The sequence below is a fragment of the Anastrepha obliqua genome, chromosome 2 (genome assembly GCF_027943255.1).
Source record: "Anastrepha obliqua isolate idAnaObli1 chromosome 2, idAnaObli1_1.0, whole genome shotgun sequence".
NCBI classification, from domain to species: domain Eukaryota; kingdom Metazoa; phylum Arthropoda; class Insecta; order Diptera; family Tephritidae; genus Anastrepha; species Anastrepha obliqua.
Genome location: NC_072893.1, coordinates 90,152,342 through 90,180,065, shown reverse-complemented (window position 1 = coordinate 90,180,065; position 27,724 = coordinate 90,152,342). Strand labels below are relative to the sequence as shown.

The following is a 27,724-nucleotide window of genomic DNA, read 5'->3' as shown; positions in this document are numbered from 1 at the left end:
CGCCCCACTGAACGTGGATTTTGGAAATAAATATACACGATTCATTAGAGCAGTTCGAAAGTAAGCCTTTCAAAATTAGCTTATCGGAATATACTTCTGGGACAGATAACCCTATTGGAACGGTAATATATTTATATATATATAATTGGCGCGTACACCCTTTTTGGGTGTTTGGCCGAGCTCCTCCTCCTATTTGTGGTGTGCGTCTTGATGTTGTTCTACAAATGGAGGGACCTACAGTTTCAAGCCGACTCCGAACGCAAATATTTTTATGAGGAGCTTTTTCATGGCAGAAATACACTCGGAGGTTTGCCATTGCCTGCCAAGGGGCGGCCGCCGTAATACGATTACAAAATCACCTGCTACTTCTGAGATTATTGAATAATTCGGAACAATTACCAAATACACGCGCCACCGACAAACCTTATTTGAGATATGTGAGAAACGCTTTTTTTCATTTACTTGTAAACGATGAGCCTTTGAGCGATTTACCGTAATAACTGATTGGACTATTACTCGTAATCTTCAAATTTTATACAGCATCAGTTCAAAAAAATAAGAGCATTTTTTATAACCTTTCTAAGTACCATAAATTGTTTTTTTTATCATATGGTATTTGATAGTTTCACTCAAAAAGGGTGTACACGCCTATGATAGTTTCTGTTGGAAATCTTGACACAAAGTCAGCAGCATATGTTATATCCACCGAACGAAATGAATCCTTTGGACACGAATCGACTTGTACAACAGTCGATTTCAGCGGAATGGGGTGCTTTCTCCGCCATCAGCTGTGCGAGAGATGTCAATAGGTTACTTGGAGCTGTGATTTTTCACCCTTAGCTTTTCTTTTTTAGGATGCCAAGAAATAATAACGTTATGCGAAAAATTCATAAGCGTTTCGTACCCTTAGGGCGGTTACTTCACCAGCCAATTGTGAGATAGAGTCAGAAATGGTAAGCGAAGTCTTGGGAAACTAGGTTAACAGTAATCGTATCCACCGTATTCCATAAATAATGGAAATGTTTGCTCTATCGATTCTAATTTTTTTTTACTTTTAAAATAAATACTCTATATCAAAAGCAAACTGAGAAAAAAGTTGCTTTCAGTTGGGTTTTATATGAAAAGTCCAGTTAGTCTTGATTTCACTAAACTCAACGTGAACTATGAATTATGAGCAACAAGGTATTTAAAATATTTACTACTTTTGGCACCCTTGGGTGGAGGTAACAAAAGTTAGAAGTAAAATGTTGTCAAGAGCACCTACAGAGTTATGGAGAAAAAGAATGAATTAATCCTTTTGAGAAATTCCATTAAAGCTCCAAACTAGCTAATTGCCTGACTTACTTTGGGAAATGTTTCAGAGAAATATATGGGTATATATACCTGTAGGACACTACCTCTTCTGGTAACATCGATATTAAGTATACTATCGGTCCAATCGAAAAACAATATCAGTAGCAGGGTATGCCAAAAATTGGAACTCACTCAGAAATTTTGAAATATCAATGACGAAATCAAAAATAACAGCGAAAACTATCAGACTGGATACTAAGCAGATAATTTAGATTAAAATATATTATATGCTTGTACTCAAATTGTCGTAAATTTGAGTAAGTGATTTTTCTTATTATTCTTGATTAGTAATCTAAGCTATTTTGAACGAGTTTAACAAATCATAAGAGAATTTTCATTCTCGCGCTAACTGACCCCAATTAGTTGCACTCAGCGAAACCAGATCCTTTCCCTTTAGTCTCTACTTTTCTTCATACACCACCAACAGGCTGCCCATTATTACTCAGTATGCAAAGCTGGTTCATCTTTTTCGCCACACTATGCCTAGGTAGCCGCAAAGCTCATTATTTCATCGTATCCGATGTTTGCGGTAAACCACGCGTTAAGCTGCATAAATCTTGCTATAATCTTATTATTATTTGTTGGGAAAATATAAAATTTAACCCCGACAGGAGTAGCTCACTGGCTGCTAGCGCTTTTGATGCTTGCTGGAATCTTCTTCTTGAACACTCCTATGACCGCCTGGTTAGTTGTTGTTATCGTCCAAGCTTCTATGCAATATAATAGGACTGATATGCTAAAAGATTTAATTCTAGTCTTTGTTTGTCGAGAAAGGATTTTATTATTCATTGTAAGGTAACATCTCGCGGCAAGAGCTCTTCGTTGGACCTGAAGACTGACATTACTAAAGGTATTAATTTCGATTGCTCAGTAAACGAAATTCTTTACTATTTTAAAACTACAAAATTCAGTCGAGAGTGAAGTTCGTGCCGCGATGCAAGTGAGCTAGTTACTTAAACTTCACTTTGGTCTCTGAGGTAAGACCCATTCACTTAATTTCTTTTTTTTTTAGCTAAGATAAGGCAGAGATAACAACGCGATTATTAAGCCGTTGACATCAACGGCATCCACGTATACATACTTGTAATTTAAAGACCTTATAAAAAATGTTAAATGAGCAAAAATATTAATTCTGCGATTTTCTAACATCATATAATATTAAAGAATTCACACGATATGGAATCACCCTGCCTGAAACCTCAATAGGTACCAAGCTACTCGGAGTGGTCTGTCCCAATTCTGAATAGTATAGTAATGTCTTGCAACACCAAATTTTCATAGCCTTTTTAGGTTTGAATTAAAACCTCTACTGTCAAATAAATGGAAGCGGCAAATGTGAACGAAAAGAAAATGAAATGCTATGGACCGAGAAATAAAAGATTAGATTTCGCGCATCTACAAACTAGACTATAGACTAACTATATATTTCAGTACGATTTAAGCCCTTACTAGAGATGAATAAGAAAAAAACTTGGGTCAATATTCTTATAGTAATATGGCAGTTATTTATAACGGATAGATTTAATTCAATCTACCTCTACAATATTAATATAAAACTCTTGAGAAAATTATCTTCACATTTTCATGGTGGCTAAGAATAAACAACTGGCAACAGCTTTAACTGATGAACTTGACCTTCCCGGTATGTTTTTCCAGCTGGGAAGGAATTCACTCTACTTAAAGAAAATAGTACGGAATGGATGAATAAAAGCCCATAAAAATAGAAGAAGCAGTTTTTCTTGAACAATATTCTATTCTTACCAAATATTTCTTCGTTTTATTATTCAATCCACAACGTTTGGCACGCAGTTACTGATGCATTGGCACATAGTTTTCTCATTCAATTTCCTGTTTTTCTTCTCAGATTTTAATACTTTTCTCCATTTTATTGCACTTATTTTCAGGCAACTTTTATCACCAAATATACAACAAAAACATTACCACGTGGGTGGTTATCTAGTGGATGGTAATCGACATGTAAGTACAAACTTTTTTTACCTACATTTGCAGATGTGTAATTTTCGTATGGGTAAGACTCCGTCAGAAAATATGAGATTTGCAAGTGGTCTTTCGATTTCTTTGAAACTTTGGGAAATATTAGTTCTAGGTAAGATACATTCGAGCCTAAAAGGATTTTGAAAAATTTTCAAAATTGAGTCATCTACGCCATGTTGAAAATCGGGACCGTGTTTTTTTCAAAAATCAATATTTCTTGAACCGTTGGATGGATTTCAATGCAATTTACAGACAATATAGAAATAAATAAGTAGTTTAAATTAGTATTATGTTAAAAAAAAAATTTCGAAATTTTGACCAAAAAAAACTCAAAAAAATTTTTTGAATCAATTTTTAGTTGATTTGGCCAGTTTTTTAGATTTTCTGTTATACACGTAACGATTCCTTATGATTTAACCTTTATTTTGAAAAAAAAAATTTTATGGTGTCTATAATAGTTCTCGAGATATTGCGATTTTAGTGGAAGCGCGCACGCACGGTTCGCGTACGCACGCACGGTTCGCGCTGCATTATGTGTTCCTGTATGAAGTGACTGGAGCAGACTGCTGCAGGTCTGTGCGCGTTTTTCTACTCCCGCGCTGCGTAACCGCGTACTTCACGGTGTTGGTCCCTCCATTTGTGTGGAAGAACATGAAGACGCACGCCACAAATAGGTGGAGGAGCTCGGCCAAACACCGAGAAAGGGTGTAGGCGCCAATTATATATATATATATATTAGGGCGGGTCGATTTAAAAATCGCTCATTGCTTTGTGAAAATCGTATTCTAGGGATCAAAATAAGAAACTTTGCCGAAGGAACCATACCTCTAAAACGAATTCTGATGTTCCCCAATTTAAAAATATCACCATTTTTGGTCTTTACATGAAAAAATCAGCTAAATGGATATGTTTTTTCTTTATTTTTATTTATTTAATAGGACTATGAATAAGTTCGTGCGGTTTTTTTCGAAATTTGAAACTTTATTGACGTAAAATGGTTACAAATTTAATATTCAAAGTATTGTCCATCGCTTACTACTACTTTTTCCCATCTTTCTGGCAATTCACGGATTCCCTTTGTGAAAAATTCGGTCGGTTTTGCCGCAATCCACGAATCGATCCATTTTTTGACTTCATCGTAATTACGGAAGTGCTGGTCAGCCAGGCCATGTTGCATCGATCGGAAGAGATAGTAATCGGATGGCGCAAGGTCTGGACTATACGGCGGGTGGGGTAGGACATCCCATTTGAGCGTTTCTAAGTATGTTTTGACCACTTGTGCAACATGTGGCCGAGCATTGTCATGTTGCAAAATAACTTTGTCGTGTCTATCGGCGTATTGCGGCCGTTTTTCTCGCAGTGCTCGGCTCAAACGCATCAATTGTCGTCGGTAGACATCCCCCGTAATCGTTTCATTCGGTTTCAGTAGCTCATAATACACAACACCCAGCTGGTCCCACCAGATACACAGCATAACCTTCAGGCCATGAATATTCTGCGCCGACGTCGATGTTGAAGCATGGCCAGGGTATCCATACGTTGCCCGACGTTTTGGATTGTCGTAATGGACCCACTTTTCATCGCCAGTCACAATTCGATGCAAAAAACCCTTTCTTTTGTGCCGTTGAAGCAGTTGTTCGCATGCCATAAAACGGCGTTCAACGTCTCTTGGCTTCAATTCATACGGCACCCAATGGCCTACCTTTCGGATCATTCCCATGGCTTTTAAACGTTTGGAAATGGTTGATTGATCAACTCCCAAAGATTTTGCAACCTCTTCTTGCGTTTGAGCCGGATCTTGATCGAGCAATTCCTCCAATTCGGTATCCATGAACTTTGGCGGCGCACCCTCGCGTTCTTCGTCTTCCAAGCCAAAATCACCACTTTTAAAGCATGCAAACCACTTCTGGCACGTTCGCTCAGCTAGAGCATGCTCACCATAAACTTCCACCAAGATACGATGACTTTCAGCTGCTTTTTTCTTCATATTAAAATAATGAAGAAGAATTCCCCGCAAAAACACATTATTTGGCACGAAATTCGACATTTTCAAGTGTGGTAAAAATATTGTTGTTTACGCTTCAAATAAAAAACTTATACTTACGTTTGTGCCTTACGACAGTAGCTCTCCAATGAATGTTTGGAAATGTGGATCGATGGAATAATAATCAAGTTACGCCATCTGTTGTAAAACCGCACCAACTTATTCATAGTATTCATAATATCTATTTTTTCTCTTAAGAAATTTATTTAGTCAGAACATATGTAAATGAAAAAATTAATTTAAGTGAGTTATAGAGAAGAAACTAAAAAGTTCGACCCAAATTGGGGGACATCAGAATTCGTTTTAGAGGTATGGTTCCTTCGGCAAAGTTTCTTATTTTGATAACTAGAATAAGATTTTCACAGAGCAATGGGCAATTTTTTTGCCTCCCCACAAATCGACCCGGCCTAATATATATATATATATATATATATATACATATGCATGAATTTATTTGTGGTTGCGCATAATGAAGTGCCTAGAAGTCCACGTGGTGCCTGTGGTGCCTCCTCCGCAGCCTTAGAATGTTTGATTTTTTGGCTCCTAAAGCATACTTGAAGGCGTTAAGTAAGAAGCAAATACGACTACTTTCTAAGAATTATTTTGTTTGTGAAAAATTTGCTACCCACACAGTTAGTCAAGTGCTCTACCAGAAACCTTTCACTGTCTTTGCGCGCTCGACTATTTTTCTTTCACTTGACTCTTGACTGAATTTCGCAAAGGAAGCAGCAAATTGCGAAACTGTAATTTCAATTGCTCCGTTGACTTATAGGTATACATTATCAGAGTGTGCGCGGTTGTGCGGTTGTACGGTTTTACGTGAAAACAGTTGTTGTAATATATAATATTTAATACCCTGATTTCGACCAAACTTACCATATTTGAAGAAGAATATTTTTGTGAAAATTCGGGGCTGTGAAGGACAGAGAGGAAATATTTTGCACATTTTTTTTGAAATAAACTAATAGGACACTATGCCCTGAAAATATTAATTTTTTATTGATTATTGCTTCTCTATTGATTATTTCTTTAAAAATTAGTTTAAAGTTGCCACTAAACTAATGATTTGTAGTTATTTAAATAAACAAATTTTGTGGAATGAAAAATTGTGGTTTTGTTGAAAGTCGTCCCCTTTTAATAACAACACATCTTACAGGGAAACCTTTCTAATATCTTTCAATCGACTGAGCTCTGTTATTCGGGAGTGCTAACCAACATCAAGTCTTAGTTTCTAAATTAGATTGAGTTATGGTAATTCAGCCAGCCCCTTTAATATAAGAATATTGTATTATATTTCGTGTTATTTTTTTCATCTCATTTGATTTATTACGTTTATGGTTACAAAACCTTACAAACTAGATTTACAAAATGACTTAGAAGTAATTTGATTTCAGCTTAGATAAAAATAGGGATCAAGTAGTTTCATTAGGAGACCTCATAATGGGCGCATAATTTAAATAAATTTATATAAAATTATGGAGCAAAAAGTGGAAACGCAAAAGCTTTTGGGGAGTAATCAAGCTTATCTGCTCCCGTGAACAATCAATGACACCACAGACAATGTCATAGGTAAACATCTTCTTCTTTATTTGATATTCGTATTAGCTGTTTAGCTGCTTCCTCAACCAAGAAAACTGCTTCCGCTCGATACCTCTTCTTTACTCGACCTTGCCCTGTAATATGAATTGTAGCAGTTCATATTTAGAATTTCGCAGAATATGGCCCAGATATGATATTTTTCTACGTTTGATACACCCTTGTAGGTGTCTGTTACTGTGAACTCTCCATTCGATCTATGTAATCTGTATTTTAAGTAATCTCCGAAGAAGCTAGATTTCAAATGCCTCCAGTCTGTACATTTCTGAGAATTTCTTGGTTCTTATTTCCATGCCACATAGCAGAAATAACCATACATAACATTTTTTGAAGCATATTTTAGTTGCAGATTGACATCCTGATTGAAGCCCAGTTTTCGTTGAGCAGCCAGGCAAGGTATCTAAATGTGTGTACTATTTCTACAAAAGCATTGTTGATTGTTAAATAAGAGTTATACGAATTTTTTCGGCTAACAACTACAAATTTAGCTTTGCTGATGTTGATTTTGAGGATTTATAGTTAACTGTACATTGCCACATTAAGAAACAGTTTTTGAAGGCCAGCCTGGCCCTGAAAATGATATGGTTTTTTTTTTTGGTCTTCTTTCATTTGGACGTCTCCACTCACTCGCCTGTTGCCTGGATTGCGTGGCGTATGCGGAAATCCCCGTCTCGTCTCCGGTAATAATATGTTTGATGAATACTGGGTCAGATTCGGCCTTGTAAATCATTTTTTTGACGATAACAACGCGGTCCCATTTGTACATGAAATTCAAATACTTGAGAACCAACTTTGTAGCAACACAACGCAAGCCCAAATCATTAACTACAATGTCTTAAACGGATCCATAAGCAATTTTCAACTCCTCATTCAGCTCTTTAATGGCTAATATGTGGTTATTTATCAACTTTACTTTCACTTTATTGATGTTTTTATTAGTTTTTGATATCGACGGATTCATCTTTGATAGACTCACGGCCTCTTCAGAAGCTTTCATGCCACTCGTAAACGACTATTTCCTTTAGAGTATCATTACCGCAAAAGCTTTTCAAAAATTTTGTACCGTTCTCACCCTATTGAATACATTTTTAACACAAAATTTAATACAAACTCCTTGTTGCAAATTCAAATCGTAAACTGTAAAATATCGAAAACATGAGCAGACATAGATTTACTCAAGACGGCGTAACGTTCACAAATATCAAGCAATGACGATACAATTTTTGTATTAATATGAATCACTACTATGGCAACCTAACAAAAAACACAGAAGTCGAACCAGTTGACTTATAGCGTCAGCTGCGGTCGTTCCGGGAACTTCTTGATCAAGTTGGTATTTTACTCTTTCTGTACGTATTCGTATTGTATGTAAACGTAAACTCATTCTAAAGGCAAAAGTAAAGAAATAACAATTGTAAAATATGAATATGAGATAAATATTTTTTTGGTTATTTATTGATCGATTCTTAACAGCTTTTACCCAGATAAGCCAGTTGAATTTCTAGTGCTTAGATGCGCTAGCATTTAACAAATATAATATAAATACATACACACACATAGGAATAAGCAAACACATCCGCATATACCACTTTGCTTTCACACCTTTACCAAAATTAAGAATAAATAAAAATAAAATAAAACAGCAAGCCCTAGCACATTTTCATGAGATCACGTCCGTCACAGAGCAAAGGAAATGGAATTTAATAACAAAAATCTAATTCTGCACGTACCTGATTTTTATTTATTGCCTCATAGAACATTTTCAACACACATCGTACGATTTTGTGTAATTCTCCCTCCAATCACAATAAATTTTTGCCTCAAGGCGCATTTAGTGAAGGCTAACTGCTGCATAAATATTTTTAAGCCTTGTCGTTTCCATCGCAATGCAGTGATTTCATTCTTATATTTGCATAATGGCGTCTTTCCTACATGGCATCCAGATATTTTCGAAGTGCGTATCTTCAAATAGTGGTTTTGTAGCGTATGTTGAATATAGTGGCCGCCTGGGCATTTTTTGTTTTTATTATTTTATTGATTTTTGTTGCGCAGCATTTTTGATTTCGGGTGGGGCGAAATTAGCTTACGTGGAACGTTAAAAGCTTGCAATGTACTCGCACGCACTGTACGAGTATGAATACGAATATGAATATGAATACGAATACGAATATGAATTTGAATAGGAATACGAATACTAATGAGCATTTCATCTTTCTTATCAATTGCACGAGAGTTGTAATTAGACATACACCTCGTTGCGCAAAAGTCGTTACAGAAGTTTTTGTTAAACCCGAACTTTGTGATCTTCAAATAATTGTTTGTTTTCGCCGACTGAGTTTGCGTGTGACTTTATTCGATTCCTGGTCTCGACCTTGCTCAAGACGGGAAACATGGAATTATGGAACACATTTTTCTGAGTGAATTTTTGCAGTGACAAAATTCTCATAAAAAAACTATGATTAACAATATTTTCATGGAGGTAAAAGAATCTTTTTAGAACAAGTGTCACCAACTTAACGGTAATTGAAGAATTTAAGATGTTAGGGAAACGGGTATTTGATCTGAAGCCATGTCTGCCTTGCTCCTTGAAGAAAAACATAAACGTAGACGCTAGCAGTATAGACTACTTTCATAACTAAAGTGTCCAATTTATCATTTCGAATAACATTAGCAATTCTAAATATTCTTCTACCTAACCTACAAAGCCCTCCCATGGCATCCATCAATGAAAATAAATACTTTCCTTTGACCTATATACGTAAACCCCTTTATATTTTGCTTAAAATAGCTATAGTGTTTTTCAAAATATTCCCCTTAGAACCCAATACACTTCTGCCTTCGCTTGAACTAATTTTCAAAGTACCTGTGCTACACAGAAATGGATACCTCCAAAACGAGCTGTTTAAAGAGTTCAACAGCTTTTTCAGGCATTGAAAAACACTTATCTCCCATTTCATTTTTAATGTTGTGGAACAAAAAGAAATCATTGTGTGCCAAATCAGGCGGTTGGTTCTTCATAATTTTCCAAAAATTTCTGGCAAACAAATCGCTGTGTACCGCTTAGAATTGACTATCTTAGGTTAGCTTAGGTTAGGTCTTTGTGGCAATCGGCTTAGAGTAGCCAACTTACTTATGCCATGTAGGTCCGTTGTGACAACACAGGATCCTTACTTTTCATAGAACTAGTTAGATTGTCTTATAAAGCGTAGGTTAGGTTTTATCCCAACACCAGATAGTTCCGTAAGATAGAAGTGGTATTTTTCTAACAACCTTGCTCTATTCCTAGCTAAGTCTTGACAATTACAAAGAAAGTGTTCTACTGTTTCTTCCTCTTCCTGGTCTTTACACCTTCTGCAGTATTCATGCGAATATATTCGTAGCCTAAAAGAGTGCCTACCTAACAGCCAATGACCGGTGACACAAGCCACAACCGTCAAGATGTTCTCTCTTGAGAGGTTAACTAATTCTCCTGATCCGAATTGACTGTCTAAAGCTTCTCTAATGATACAGTTGCGACATGACCAGATTTTCCGAACCCTTCCGAAACAGGCGGCCATTTGCTTTGAGGTGCTTATTCCACGAGCAGCCTTTATTCGATTAATCATCATCTTGGAATATTCACGCTGTCCATTACTGTTCTGTATCCGCCTCCTATGCATAAAGGCAAGATTCGTCACCTGTTACGATGACATAAACGTACATTGAACCGCAGCGGATGAATTTCTTCATCATTTTGTTACAACAATCGATTGGGAAGTTATCAAATTGTGCAGTATCCGACGACAATACGTCTTCTTGACGACCAAACGTTTATGCAATATTGAATATATGGTATTCTGGTCCCACTAACACCTCTATCTCTCGATATGTTACATGACGATCGTGGGTTATCGATTGGTGGACAGCGTCAGTTGTGGAACTGTATTGTCCTGGTAAAGACAAGACAGCACATCTTTGGCGAGATCAAATAGAAAATAATGGTATCAAGAATACTCCTATTGCATATAATTTCAAATTTGGCTGCAAGGTGGAAAATTACTTGATTTAATATGGCTTTCAACCAATTTCTAGCTCGAAACATGTATCTATTTGTAATGCCAGTCAAGATATACATACATATATATAATTAGCGTGCGTACACCCTTTTTGGGTGCTTGGCCGAGCTACTAGTCTTGATGTTTTCCCACAAATGGAGGGACGGACCAACCTACAGTTTCAAGCCGATTCCGAACGGCACATATCTTTTTTTATGAAGAGTTTTTTCATGGCAGAAATACACTCGGAGGTTTGCCATTGCTTCCCGAGGGGCGACCGCTATTAGAAAAAACTTCTTCTTCATTTTGATGTTTCACCGTTCACGTTCTCTCTGAATTTCGAATGGTAGTCACGCACCAACCCATTCGGCTACAGTGGCCACCAGTCAATAGGACTACAGTATTAACTACTTCTAAAACTCGTAGTAAAACACAAAAGATTTTTTAGGTCGAAGTGTTGGCCATTGAGCACACTACAGATACTAAATTATAATTATTATATTACTTAAAGCTATTTCAAGTGTCGACCGTTAGACGAGCCACACAGTATTTTCATCCTAAATTGGGCAAATCCCACCCGCTAACAATTTTTTCTTAGCAGAATTCCGTGAAGTTTCAACTAAAATTTATATTGAAGGATTGCTTAAGTACCCACAACCTCTTTTGGACAAATAGAAAATACATAAAATAAAATGTTTCGTCAAAATATATTAATTATTTGAATTATGATACCTTTACCTTCAAAAGAGCAGGGTTATTTTTACAGCGTCGTCACTCCAGTGTACTTAATAACAAACAAAATTGTTATTATTAAATACTTTATACTAAATTATGACAATAAGGACCGAAAATAAAGGAGACTTTTTTCTAGTCCTTTCCTAACATAAGTCGGTTGTTGTGATGCACTATTACTAAATATAAAACTTACTAGTTTCCATTACAGTAAATACGTATATAATAATAAAGTAGCAGAGATAAGAAAAAAATTGTAACTGTCTACAACGACGACATGAGACATCGATCTATATTTCTGAAAATATGTCCAATATTTATTAAATAATTTGTTTTAAATAATTCGCTTACAATAATTTGCCTTTTTTCTTATTTGGTTTTTCGCTTTCGCAAAACAAAAGAGTCGATTATTTTGCATAATACTTTGCTACAAGATGACCCTTCCTAGTTATATCATCCAACTGCTTAGACCACCCGCAAGCATTACAATTTAAATGATAGATCTTTTTCTAAGCCTTACAAATGCCGAAAAACCCTTTCATGCTTGACGTTCAATTACACATGAACGAATGTACATACATGCAAAGGTACATAGATTCACTTAAACACTCATGTATGCCGAATATTTAGCACAAGACGAGTAATAGACGACTGACATGGGATTTACTGCCTCCACACAGCGGTAGTGACTTTACGAATAATAAGAAAATCCAGTAATTTGATGAATAGCTGATGACCTTAAGATGCTTATGCGCACCAACGCACCAGCAGACACGTGTAAGTACGAAATTTGCAAAACTAGCTGAGAAGAGTTAAGAAGTAAAAGAAATTCGGAGCAATTCTACGCACAAAAGTATACAGGCATGCCGCATACACAAACTACTAAACGATTAAAGGCCCAAAGCACAAACGCATATATGTACTTGTATGTATAGGTAAATATTCAAATGTAGAACAAGCTTGCAGATACGGGTATTAAAGTAAGAACATTTATGTTAAAAATTTAAAGGCTTTTATAGTTCAGAATTCGTATACCAGAAGGTAGGCCTATTTTATAGCTGAAGTGTTTGCCGGCACAAATTTGTTTGTGAGTAAGTAAAAAAGAGAAAACTGACCTTGTTTGAACGACTTTTAGAGCAATTCGGCATTCGTCACTTCATTACGGATTTGATTTTTTTCAGCGGACGCCGAAATAGTGCACCATAAATCAAGTGGCTCGTACGAACTTTCAAAATAGACGCGCCGTCAGGAGGGTCTGTGTCATAAAGCATACCACTCACTTGTATGTATTTATGTAGTCTTTGAATCGAACACAATCGCATGCCCTTCTGCTAACTACTCGGAGTGTGTGCACCTGAATGAATGTGGGTTCAAGAAATTCACTTCAGTAAACATTCAGATACCTTTTTTACGGCTTTTGTACAACCATTTTCTTTAATAAACATGCACATATACTCGTACATGCATGCATAGCCACACATATATTATATATGCATATGTTCAAGCAATGAGATGTATAAATAAAAATTACGGTTGATATTGGTGAAACGTGTGCAGTTGCTCGGGCTGGCTGAAAGCGAAGTAAACTTGGTTGGGGAGGCATAAAAAAGTAGCAGCGGCAAACATAGATAAGAAGCCAAAATCACTGACATACTCGCACGTCTTTAGATGTATTTAAAAAGAGTCTGATTGGATGTAAGCAAATTTAAACTAGATCCCTGCAACGAAATCAATTGGCACCGAGCTTAAGCGCTTCTAGTTAATTTAGAGTCATGACTAGTTTGCGCTTCTTTTCTTTTGCATGTCGAAATTCATACAGCAATGCCCTAAAAAGTGTTTACTGTTGTACGCTGTGTCGCTCTTTTTGAAGGTAAGGTTCCGGTAAAGCATTGAAGCTGTCCGCCGAAAATATATAACTTTCGATTATTTTGCCGTGGTGTCATTGTTCAGCCTGCATTTGCATACTTACTTCGGTAATCAAAGTTTAAATTATAAATTGACTAATTTTTATTTTATTAATATGAATGAAACTCAATAACTTAAATTTCCTACCCAATAACTTACTCAAACCGGCAGCTTATTACATTAATTAGAATCCTTAGTCATCACACGACGCCAAAGCCGCAATCAGAGTAGAGTGCACCTACCACATATCAAACTGCGGAAATCTAAGTGTCGCTTCGTATAGATACTCTGATAGATACTCTGACTAAAACTACATTATATATATATAATTGGCGCGTACACCCTTTTTCTGGGTGTTTGGCCGAGCTACTCCTCCTATTTGTGGTGTGCGTCTTGATGTTGTTCCACAAATGGAGGGACCTACAGTTCAAGCCGACTCCGAACGGCAGATATTTTTATGTGGAGCTTTTTCATGGCAGAAATACACTCGGAGGTTTGCCATTGGCTGCCGAGGGGCGACCGCTATAAGAAAAATATTTTTATTAATTTTGGTTTCACCGAGATTCGAACCAACGTTCTCTCTGTGAATTCCGAATGGTAATCGGCTACGGCGGTCGCCATATTTCTACAATCGAAAAAACTTGTCCTAAAAAAAAATCTCACGTCCCAACTGTGCGTTCCGCTATTTGTGGAACAACACCAAGACGCACACCACAAAAAGGAGGAGGAACTCGAAAAGGGTGTAAGCGCCAATTATATATAAATCTATTCTATAAAGGTGAATGTCTGTACGTTGTCCGCACATCACTACGAAACGACAACACCAAATTACGTAAAAATATTTAGATATTCATATTTTCACACAATGAAGGTTATAGGCATGTTTTTATGATGGAACTCTCTTCCCACAGCCCCCAGGCCGCGCCACTACTCTCATTCGTCACTAAAAATCGAATATTTGCTTAAATTTAATCTAAAAAATCTTAGTTTTTCCTATTTCCCACTATTTATAGCACACTCTAGACTTCATAATCCGCATAAGCTGTTCAACTATGACCCAAATGCAAAGTTCAAAAACGGTTTGAGATTGGTTGTTTTGATTTTATTCAACGAGGCATAGCAACGGACGCCGGGTATTGTAATATTATGGTTATTAATAAAAAATTATTTTCTATGAAATTATTGTTTGTAATTATTTTATATACATATCCTAAATCCTTAAAAACTACTCCTACGCGAGCGGGGCCGGGGGTTAAAGCTAGTAAAATATGTAGAATATTTGCTTTTCGAAGTAGGTATTCTCCGTCATCTGTCCCTACCTTCTCCATTCGACTTCTTTCGTGTCTAGCGCTGGAGCTTCGCTGAAACTACTAATCGTCTTTAGAGGCGATTCTTTCATCCCTTTTTTGTCATTATAAATATAAATCAGCCAGAAAATGCGGTATCAATTAAAGCAAATCACGGATGGAGGAAGCAACGTTAGAAATCGCATATTAGTGTTTCTCAGTATGTCTTCACCTTTTTTACGACATGAGGCCGAGCGTCACTAAGCTGAAGGATAACATTGTTAACTGTGTCTTGACATCGTCGTTATTTTTCCTTCAGTTCACGCTCAAACGAATTAACCCGTTCCTAGTGGGATGAATAAATTCTTCACAAACAGAGACGTGAGGTCTATGAGACTCTTCTAATCATTGGTTTTCTTATCTCTAAAAACGATTAAATAAAATACTGTTTTTTTTTATGTTTCTAGTAATTCAATTTATTTGATTGATTTACTGAAAATTTCAAGCCTCAGCCTACCTTAAAAAATGTAACAGTTGAATACTTCCGACGAGTCTAGTAGACTTCACGTCAATAGTTTCGGGTTAATTGCATTCGATATGGGTATCATTCGGTTTTTATAGTTTGAAATATGCCACCCTGAGTTGGTCTCATCAAATGCAGAGCATAAATTTGTGACGTTAACACTCTCCCCATTTCGCGCTATCGTAGTAGACTCAATTTTCGTCACCTGCGAAAGCCGTTCTTGCCTTTAAAGCAACTGTTCACGAGCAGAAAATCACTTTAGTGCTTTACGAAATGGATTCTAGGGTACTCCAAAAAAAGGGATTCACATTGTCGTAAGCTTTTCTAAAAACTGATTTATTTGTAGGCTTAAGTATAAGTATGAGAAAAGTAAACAGAAAATATTTTGAAAAAAAAATGAATAATTTTGAGATTAAGTCAATATTGAGAATTTTGGAATGGGTTTTATGGTGAAGTTATTTATGGGTGCAATACCTTCGGTTCATTTCAGCATTCAACTTTTTTTAATTTCACTACTAAATATGATTTTTGAAATTACTTTTTTTTGTTTTTTGTTTTTTTTTTATAAACATTTTTTGGGAAACCATTTTTTCGTCCTTTTTTAAAACCATCCCTCTTCAGATTTTTTCTTATTTCCTTCATTAATAGCAAAGACAATATATATTCAGTAATTGCTGAAAGTTTTACAGTCGGGTACCCATAACTTTTTGAGTTATATTCAAATACATACAGCTAGCCAGTGAAGATCTCAAAAATATCAAAGAAAAATATTCTGTATTTGACGAAAAAAATAAAAGTCAAATTTAACTTTTATATTTAACCGTAAAAGTAAAAGTTGAAATTTAATTGTTATTTGATTGAATGAATATCGGTTAATTACTGACCCATATAGGCCCATTTTATGCACTTCACAGATAAGTGAAAAAAAAATTTAAAATTTATTTCTAGATTTTAGTTTAATCAATGTTTATATCAACAGTCCTCCGGAAATGTGAAACGAAGTAGTCCAAAACAGGTACTAGTTCCATACCAGGATTTTTTTTACTAGCTAAATTTTTCTGCTCATATATCGTAGTTATCACTACGAATGTGTGTATGTTTTGCGCCCTGTGCTTGGCCCTCTTCAATTCGGATTATGCAAGAAATTTTCCAAATACACAAATCTCATCAAATGCAAAGACCCAGATTCACTATTAACCCACCCGCCAACTACTGTGTGTGTCCAATTTACCTATCTTTGCATTCCCTTCTTCACCTGCTGTTACAAGGGTCGACTATTTGTCTTTCGGACATTCATTCTATGTGCTGCTGGCTCGTTGGGTCGCTGTGTGTAAATCGTTTAGTTGGCTGCAATAAATCTGTACTGCTGACTTATACACACGTCGGTGCACACACTTACACATTTGAGTGAGGAGGTATTTATGCTCGTGCGTACATATACATTCATATGTACACAACCATGTAAATATGTATGCACATTCAGCCAAGGTAGCAAAATTTTCGTCACAGACCTAAGTGGTAGTGAAATTAAATTAAAAAAGAATTCAAAAAATTTTGCATTCATTTATCGTTGCCGATCTTATTCGTATTTATTTTTGCATATTTACATTCTATTCATTTCTTTTTTTTAACTTTATTTTACATTTTATTTTGATTTTTACTTTCCTGAGCTGCAACGGCAAGCTCGATGTCGTATCAGAACATATGCAAACACATGTATACCTAAAGGTAGCCATGTGTGCGTGTGTGTGTGTTTATTTGGGCGAATTGGTTTGGTTGAAAAGAGCTGTCTAAATATGTATGGAATGTTGATGTATGGGTATGCATGTGCATATGTCAATGTGCCGAAATCAAAGATCCAATTGAAATGAGGAAATTAGATTGGCAAATAATTTAATTTCATGCTTGTAGGTATGAGTAATTGTCTACAAAGGACCTTTCGGTATTCGTGATTGCATGTATTCACTCATTTACATACAAGTATATATTTGTTGCTATATGTATGCTTAAATTTAAAAAGTTGCTAACCAACATAATTCCTCCTTGCCAGGTACACAGTTTAGAATCATGAATCCAAATTTGTAATCTCTCAAGGAGTTCAGTGATGCTTTTCATAAAATTTTTATTTCGGCAAAAGAAGCTGGTGTAAAAAACTCCGCAAAACAGAGGCCAGAGTGAAAATAAAGATTATAAGCAGTATAAAAACTTAAAAATAAGCTTGCAAAACATATTGACAATAATTGAATAATTGAATCAGAAGCTTTCTCTCATCGAATTAAGCTGATATGTGTCACAATTTCTTTCATTCAATTTTGTTTGTTCAGTGTTTAAACAGTTTTTGACACAGCCACAAGTCTAATTAGTATCCCTTAGACTTATTGGAGATATATAGAAGTTATGACATACCTCTGTACGCCCCTACTGCATCAATATTCTTATTTCGCTTTTCCGATGAAAAACTGAAGAGTCAAAAAAATTAAACAATTAACTCAAAATTCCCAACATTTTTGTATACTTTTTTTAATATTTCCACTTCACTCCATTCAAAATATCCACTTTAGTATAGTCAGAGAATATTAATTTAGTGCTCGAAAAATGTTATTTATCTTTTGTGTCTTCTCATTTCATTAACATTTTCTGGATCAGTTATATCAAACAATCTCTTTATGCTGTTATTTGATGCTCGTTGACAACCAAAGCTGTGTGTATACTTAGCAAAAGAGAAAGTTTGCAAAAATCACATATTTCGTTTAATTTTCTAGCATATTTTGCTTTCAGGCAATGAAAGGATTTCTGTCGTTTATTAAAGGAAAATATATTTTTTAGCTAATAAAAAAATGTTAATTCTAAATATAGCGAAATTCGCTTACGCAAAATTTAAATAATAATTGTGCATACATGTACATTATTGCGACTCGAGCTGCGCCTATAAGCACCATAGAAAGCATTTAACATATTTATATAACACTAGCAAACCCGGCCCCCTTCGCTGGGCACACTAAAATAGAATAGATATGGTTTAGAACAGAAAATATATGCTTTTCATATTATTTATTTCTTTATTCTTTATTCAAGCGCTTTGGCATTAACAATATTTTTTGTTTTTCTATTTGTTTTTGAGTAAATATAAAATATAAATTGAGAATCAGGAAAAAAGAAGATTGTTTTTAAATTTCAAATCAACGCATATGATCATCCATGAATTTTTCGTTTCAATTTATATGTTTTATTAAGCATTGGAGCTTTTTTAACCATTATCCATTTATATTTTTCAAAAAAAAAAAACGAAAAAAATTTTTTTTCCACGAACACATAATTTCATTCGGATTTCACATTAAATTCTCAAATTTCGTAAGAAATTATTCACTGTTCCAAAATCCACTCCAAAAAAATTCACAAACAATTTTTACATGTTGCACTTACTTTTTCCTTATGGCATCCAAATCAGAAAGAAATATTGACACATTGTAACTCACACTGTCAATTTGACAGTTCAGTTCCGCCCCAAGCGTTAAAAAAGTAAGCGACATTATGGCTGGTTCAAAAGAACGATGTACCCGTTGCCAGTGCTCCGAATTACAACCACATTTTACGAAACCCATTTTCAATACTTACTTAACAATGTGCGTAAGTTTGGTTTAATTCGGTGCAAAGACACGGCGGGTCCACGTTTTGGCATATATTTCGAGACCCTAGTCATCAATAGGTATGAAAATTAACCCGTATTAAAGCACTTATCAACAGCTTTCATTTGATACCCATATTGTACATACACAACCAAAGGTTACCCGGGTCCACGTTTTGACCTATATCCCGAGACCCCAGTCACGTAGCGGCATGAAAAATACTTTGTACTAAAGTAGTCACCAACAGCTTTCATTTGATACCCATATTGTACATACACGTCCGAAGGTTACCCGGGTCCACGTTTTGACCTATATCTCGGGACCCTATCTACCAATAGGTATTCAAACTATACGGAAATCATCTTCAATACCTACTTAACAATGTGTGTAAGTTTGGTTTAATTCGGTTCAAAGACACGGCGAGTCCACGTTTTGGCATATATTTCGAGACCCTAGTCATCAATAGGTATGAAAATTACCCCGTATTAAAGCACTTATCAACAGCTTTCATTTGATACCCATATTGTTCATACACAACCAAAGGTTACCCGGGTCCACGTTTTAACCTATATCTCGAGACCCCAGTCACGTAGCGGCATGAAAAATACTTTGTACTAAAGTAGTCACCAACAGCTTTCATTTGATACCCATATTGTACATACACGTCCGAAGGTTACCCGGGTCCACGTTTTGACCTATATCTCGGGACCCCATCTACCAATAGGTATTCAAACTATATGGAAATCATCTTCAATACCTACTTAACAATGTGTGTAAGTTTGGTTTAATTCGGTTCAAAGACACGGCGAGTCCACGTTTTGGCATATATTTCGAGACCCTAGTCATCAATAGGTATAAAAATTACCCCGTATTAAAGCACTTATCAACAGCTTTCATTTGATACCCATATTGTACATATACAACCAAAGGTTACCCGGGTCCACGTTTTGACCTATATCTCGAGACCCCAGTCACAGAGCGGCATGAAAAATACTCTGGACTAAAGCATTCACCAACAGCTTCCATTTGATACCCATATTGTACATACACAACCAAAGGTTACTCGGGTCCACGTTTTGACCTATATCTCGAGACCCCAGTCACAGAGCGGCATGAAAAATACTATGGACTAAAGCATTCACCAACAGCTTCCATTTGATACCCATATTGTACATACACATCCGAAGGTTACCCGGGTCCACGTTTTGACCTATATATCGAGCCCTATTTCCAAAATAAAATATAATCCATGTTACTCGTGGATGATGTAGCTTTCGAATGGTGAAAGAATTTTTAAAATCGGTCCAGTAGTTTTTGAGCCTATTCGTAACAAACAAACAAACAAAGTTTTCCTCTTTATAATATTAGTATAGATAAACATAACATTTTCTGGTAGGCCAGTAAAATTGTGCTAACAGCGTTCTGCAAATAAGTTTACGAGCTTTGGGATCACAACAATCGTATCGAAATTTAGAAATTTAGTTGTAGTGAAATATATATAAAAGTAGTCAACCATTTTAAAAATTCCTTTATTGTTGGCTTGAGTATTGAACAAATAAACTGAAAAAATGTTGCAGAAAAATTTAAAGTTTTCAGATTTATTGAATGCAGAAAATGTGGGTTTAAAGCTTTTTAAATTGAAATATATTTGGGTATTTTTGATATTTTTATAATTTTGTTTAATACTGTAAATAAAAAATACTTTAAAAAGATATTCTTTTTTTTTTGCAAAAATTAAATTTTTTTCTTTAAGATGGCCAATAACACAACTACTAGACTAAACAACCAAAATATTGATTTCTTGATGGCCTATGTGACATACTGGCCAATCCACTCCTTGAAATTTTTCGTCAACTATCACTCTGGGTTGATGCTGTGACACAACGACAGTCACATTCCAGAGACAATATTCACACAGTTTCTTTCTAATATTCACACAGTTTACAAAAGTTTTTTTTCCACTTTGCTCCAGAGTGCATAGACATAGAACAATGGGCTGAAGCCAAACTGATTTGTGTTTTTTTTTTTTGCAGTTACTGCTCTAGCCTTATGTTTCATTATTCCTTATTTCCGCTAAAGAAACTACCATCAGCAATCATTCTCCTTAAATTACGGTATTTATCGATCACTAATTTATACGGTAACTGTTCACCTTGAATTAAGCCTTGAATTCGTTGTTGTTATGAGAAAATAATAGTAATCAAAAATACTTTCGAAAAGCAGACGTTTTTTACATCATTTAGTTTTGCAGGCATATAATAGTTGATATGATATTCTGCAGATTGTGCTTTGAGTGAATACCGGAATAAAGCATCAGCCAAAAATCTTAAAAATAAAAAGGCTTTATCTGCTGTTGCTATTTGTTGTAGTATCTGAGTTAGGTTAACGAAAAAATTGAGGCTATCAAGCTACCTTGCTTGCAAATTTTAAAGATACTGATATGCAGATGAAATCCTTATTCATGCCAACTGGATGTTGCACTACTTAGGTATGAACAGCTGCTACTTTAGTCACTTCTTTCCAGATTTTATATGAAGTATCTACGAAAATTAATGCTAACTATTTCGCGTGTGGTAAAGACTTGTATAATATTTTGTCTACATTTGTTGGCTGCAAATTTAAAACGGCTTTGACATGAAAACCATTCGCTTGTATTCTACCTACTACTATTTTTTCTGCCAGCACACATAAGTTCCACGACGACCATATTTTGTACTTCCACTGTTTAAGAAACGATTGCGGCTATATTCTCGCACGAGAACAGCCGTTTAGATTCGTTTTTACCTATACGCTCACACAACTGTTAATAAAGTAAATAAAGTAATTTTGACACACTGTGTTTCTTATGATTCCTGGTTGATATTCGGAAAATTTCTCTTTCTGCACATTTGGCAAATGTTGACTTTTGCAATTCAATTTCAGTTGTATAATCAAAGTTAAAAATACTTTCTAAGAATAGTACATGCAGCCATACATACAGTAGATATTCACATTCATATATTTGCATTTGTACATTCGAATATCTTACTTATTCACATATGTACATACATATAGTGCTGCTTCATTGTGCTACATTTTTAAGATGAGGTATTGGCTTGTCAAAGATGAAAATAAATGGAATGCAATGGAATGATTAAAAAAGAGCAACTGTAAACTTATTTTGGGTTTCCATGCCCGTTCATAAACTAAGCTGCTTTCGATGAAAGGGTATGTATATGTGCATATGTATGAGTGTATAATATATGTAAATTTCTGTGTGCAATCTATGCGAAACGTGCAAGAGAACTGAACAGCAATGTTAGTTTATAATAGAAAGTTACGTATTATAGAATCATATAATGCCACAGGCAGCTAATTAACGAAAAACTGGTAGTCCGCTGTGCTAGCCCAGGTAAAATGATATATTTTTGGAAAGTACTTATATACATATGTGCACTAATTTGAAAACGAATATGAACTTTTGCATTTTATCCTGTTAATTAGCTGCTGATGGAATATCGCTCGGACTCGTAATGAGCAGCATACTGAATCTCACAATTCAACCAATCTCGAAAATATTTATTGGGTATGAGAATAAGTTTCCGCCCTCGTAAATGAGGTGTCGCTGCTGATACTATTTATGTGTTCGCTCTAGTAATATACTAGTGATTTGAAGGTGTATATGTCAGGTCTCGACTCTAGTAGTTGATATTCGTTTCAAGCGTAAATATCCTTTTTTATCTGACGTCAAAAATGTCTACGTTCGTCCCGAAAAAACAGCATTTGCGGGAAGTCTTGCTTCTTTATTACCTTTCACAGAAAAGTGCAAGTGTCGTGTATACTTGTAAAGAGTGGTTTCGACGCTTCCAGAGTGGTAATTTCGATGTGATCACGAAGGGCCACCAAAACTCGAAAATACTCAACTACAACAATTATTGGACGAAGACGCATGTCGAACCCTTGATGATATGTCAGAAGAGTTGGATTTTGACAGATCAACCGTCGGTAAACATTTACACGCGAAGTGAATGGTCCAGAAAGCAGATAACTGGGTGCCACATCAATTGAAGGAGAGGGATATCGAGAAACTTTTGGTGCCATGTGAGATGCTTCTTGGTTTTCTGCATCGCATCGTCACTGGCGATAAAACTGGATCTATTATGATAAACCTAAGCGATGAAAATGTTGGAGCCTGCCAGATGAAGAAGATCCATCGACAGGGAAAAAATAGTCTTGCTTCAAAAGTTACGTTGTGCATCTGGTGGGATCAGAGGGTGTCATCTTTTATGAACTCCCATCTGAAACCATCTTAAACGACTTCAGTTTAAATTCGGTACGTTTAAATTGAACTCTTGAAGAAAAACGGCTGGAATGGGACGATAGACATGACAAACTGATTTCGCTGCATGACAACGCCAGGCCACATGTTGCTAAATCGGTCCAGAAATATTTAGAGTGACTGAATTGGGAAATCTTGCCCCACCCGCCATATTCCCCAGACATTACACCTTCGGATTACTATCTGCTCCGATGAATGCAGTCAGCCCTTATTGGAGGAGCGGTTCACTTCTATGTGAGCATCGCAAACTGGTTAAATGAATGGATCAAGTCAAAAGAACTCGAATATTTCGTCAGAGGAAACCGTATGCTGCCTAAAGTATGGAGTAAAGTTTTAGCTTCCAATGGCACATACTTCGCATAATATCATGTATTATTTAATTTTTTAAATAATTCGTAACTTTGGCTAAGAAAAGACGCACACTTATTCCTATACCCAATATTTAAGTCTTATGTCACAATTGTTCACTTAGAGACTATTGGCATATCTGCTCATACCCCTTTCGATCCCTAATTTTTATCCGTGCCTTCAAACTTTTTATTATCCGGTCCTGGTACCTTGTTGTTTTTGAGCTTGCTCTCAGCTGATTAGAGTTCCTCCCTGGTAAATATTTGATGCTTTTATGTCACATTTATTTGACGTTCAATGCCTTCTCTGAATTCGTGACTTGGAAAGAAATATTTTACGATGTAGTCTATCTCGCCGGAGTTTTATTCCAGTGTAGGTATCCTGGTTCCCAGTTTCTTCCCCACAATCGTGTACCCAAGTCCCCAGGGGTCCCCATTTAGATCTTTCCGGAGTTCCTCTCATTTTTCTTTCTCGCTATTTGCAATAGCGGCCTTAAGCTTCGCACTCTTGTATGCTTCTGTGTCCACACTGGCTTTACCGGTTCATCTGACTCTCGTGTATTTCCATCTGAGGTTAAGACAGTCATGTCTCAATTCAGCTCTTTTCTCCGTCCACCAATAAACAGACCTTTTATGTTTTTTGTCAGACTCGGCATCGCTTTATGATAAGCTTGTTTGTTGCGAAGCATTTGATCTCTCACCACTTCTGTGGGGCTTTTAAGGGTTGAGTCTCGGTGAGCTGTTAGCCACCCTCCTGCCTCTTGAATTCATAGTTGACATGACCTACAGGCACTACAGGCCCTCAGCTTGCAGGCAAACCAATTACTACCGAAGATGTTGAGCTTAACTATAATTATATTTAATTATTTACAAGTCAGACAAAGAAAGTCGATAAATAGCATAATATGGACGGGTGGCTTTGAAAAAGGGTATAATTTTTAATATATTTTCTATACTCGGTGTAGATAAGAAGGCTAGTGTAGGCTGTTAGAAAATGGCCTGGTACTGTGGGTCGAAAAAGTGGGCAATCAGTTAATAGGTGGAATATGTCAATGACAGCATTTCATTAGGAACCCAATACTGAGTATTTTAAGTTAACACTAAGTTCAAATATCAATTTGATATTTAGTACGTAATCTTTTTGAGTACTCAGTATCAATCGTTCCCTCCGTGGAACAAACTTATCCGCCCAAGGATTGTCACTTTAACAGCATTTTGTAAACATTATGAGGAATGTTTTATGCTGTTGCAATAACAACAACAGAACCGATATTCTTAAGAAGCCTCTAGCTTAAGACCGCAGATTTCATAGCTTTTTAAGAACCATTGTTAAAATTTTTTTTTAGAATCTCGCCGTTTAGAGAGCTTACTACGCTATATAAATATCGATTATGTTCAACAATACTAATTTTGGGAAAAAATATAGTTTAGCTCTTAAAATATGCGTGTTTGTTCACATGTGAGGCTATAAAGGCCCATCGGCTTATAAGGAACTCCGCTTATTATTAAAATTTTATATTTATTTGAATGATTTGCCTACTTGGAATTGACGATAATACCGTTTTTCGCAATACATTTAATAATCATTTTATACTATTGCACGGAATATGTATATATGTGTATATGTATACTGGCTAAAACTCTCTTAATGAGAATGTGGCAAGTGCACGAGCAAATTGTAGCCACAAGAACTCGACCGCATTTGAAAGCGTTATGATGAAATATAATTATGGTGTAAAACTGTGTGTGTGCAAGTATTTGATATGTGAAGTTAGCCATAGAATTAATTCGAATATTTAATGCAATTTAAATTATGCATAAATGCATTTAATTTAACTATGATTAAGTCATACATTCATATTTTATGGATAATTGCGGTTATTTATTTTATTTTATTTTTTTGAACTACAGGGTTTGATTGAAAAGTATTGAGCCTTATTTTTTTAAGCAGTTTTATTAAACCTTTTGGCTTATACAACTAATACTCTTCAAAATCGGACCCTTGGGCGTCAATACACCGCTGGTAGCGGCCCTTCCACTGCACGAAACACTTTTTAAACTCATCCGCCGGAATCGCGTTCAATTCGGCTGTCACAGTTTTTTGGATCGCCTCGATGGATTCGAAACGCCTCTCCTTCAGCTTTCTTTTCAGGCGCGGGAGCAAGAAGAAGTCCGGAGGGGACAAGTCTGGGCTGTAGGGAGGGTAGGGAAGCACCGGAACCCCCATCTTGTCCAATGCAGAGGTGCAGAGGAAGGCGGTGTGGTCGAAGGCCTTCCAGATCGCTGTTCGTCTTCGACATCCTCCCGACCTTCCTTGAACGATTTGTACCACCGTTTTACCTGGGCACTGGACAGAGATTGGTACCCGTAAGCCTCCTTGAGTAGCCCAATGGTTTCGGTACTCGTTTTGTACCGCTGCACCGCTATTGCCAGCGAACTGGGACCAGTTTCTAGTGGAAGGAGAAGGTCCAACGATCATTTTCCCCCACCACCCGTTCCGGTTGATCGCTTTTTCATTACTTTTCAATCAAACCCTGTAAATGCTTTTAATAATTTTGCATTAGCTGCTTAGCATAAATTTAATTCATTCTTTATATATCCACTAATTTTGTTTTGTGGTTTTTGCAGGACATTGAGCATTGCTATTACCATGGCACTGTTAAGGACTACCCTGGTGCTAGCGCCGCCTTCCATACGTGCAATGGTGTCAGCGGCGTAATACACATCGGCAACGAAACGTTCGTTATACATCCCTTCTATGGAGGCGATCTTTCGGTACGTAATCGCAACCAATTATGAAGATACATTTATTCAATTTATATTAAAATTTCAATTGAACCTACATAATTCTTACATAATTATTATAATTTTTTATTTTTTATTATCATTTTTACTCATATATGGGTTATACGAGTGCATAGACGCGTCTTAACTAAGCTCAAAAAACATAATATTCTTTACTTGAAAATCCCCTTTAACTTTGGCTGCTTTAGGTTTTGTGACGCTTGCAAATCCTTTGCGGATTCACATGAATTTTCGCTGCATCGAAAATGTTTTACGGCCTTACTTTATCCAGTTTTTATTATTTTCCAACCTCTTTCTTCTCTGCGGAGCCACATTTTCACGCTCAAGCGCTGGCAATCGGTCTGAGTTTTGATTTATATCTGCGCCTAAGCGAAATCGGTATGCAAATGTTCGCACACATACACACCGACACAGCCATTTATTGCACCACACACCAGCATTTATACAAAAATCTGCTTTTCAATTGTGAACTTTAAATAAAATCCGCATTCATATCTAAGCGTAAGCTTCAGGAGCTGTTAGATGCAGACTTAGTTTGTTCACTTGATTTCAATTGCAGTCATCGTTAGCACTGAGAGAAAAATATTAAAATATGTTTTTCATATTTGGGTTCAAAAGAGTTTATACGAAATAAATATTAATTTTTGTACAATAGAAGGCTAATATCGGCTAAGACGAATCGGCATCCTTACTGCAACACTGGAAACAATATTTTCAGAAGTTGTGATAGTAGAAAAGTACCTGCAATTTTAAGTCACTATTCTTCTGTCTTTGGATACCTAATCATAGTTTTTTAAAACTGAGTCTATCCTGCGTTCACCAACATTACGAATAAGTTGTAGATACGTTTACTTCTCCGAGTGCGAGTTTTAAACGTGGTTATCTGAAGCAGATTTAGAGCATTCATTGTTGTTAGTAAGTGAGTAAGCAGAAGCTTGTTCTCTACCATCCTGATATGGGTTTGGCATGAAAGTATGAATTAATAAAAACATAGGATGTTGTTGTTACACGTTTCCTCAGATATTCGCGACAGTACTTTTTAAAGTAATTTGGTATAAAGCAGCCTTGGAAAGTTTCAAGCTAGTCCTCGTTTTACCAAAGTTTCCTAAAGAAAAATAGCTAAAGTTAATTTCGCTAAGCAGTGCTACTGGAAAGTTTTG

General features: G+C 36.1%; 1 protein-coding gene across 1 annotated transcript in view; it reads left to right on the top strand.

The window, feature by feature from the left end:
- Nucleotides 1-714: 714 nt before the first annotated feature.
- Nucleotides 715-27,724, top strand: part of LOC129238265 (uncharacterized) — a 193,372-nt gene continuing 166,362 nt past the window's right edge. Inside the window, exons 1-3 of the mRNA XM_054873303.1 lie at nucleotides 715-809; nucleotides 3,258-3,330; nucleotides 26,388-26,534. Coding sequence (XP_054729278.1) covers nucleotides 715-809; nucleotides 3,258-3,330; nucleotides 26,388-26,534 — 315 coding nt within the window. The remainder of the gene's footprint in view (nucleotides 810-3,257; nucleotides 3,331-26,387; nucleotides 26,535-27,724) is intronic.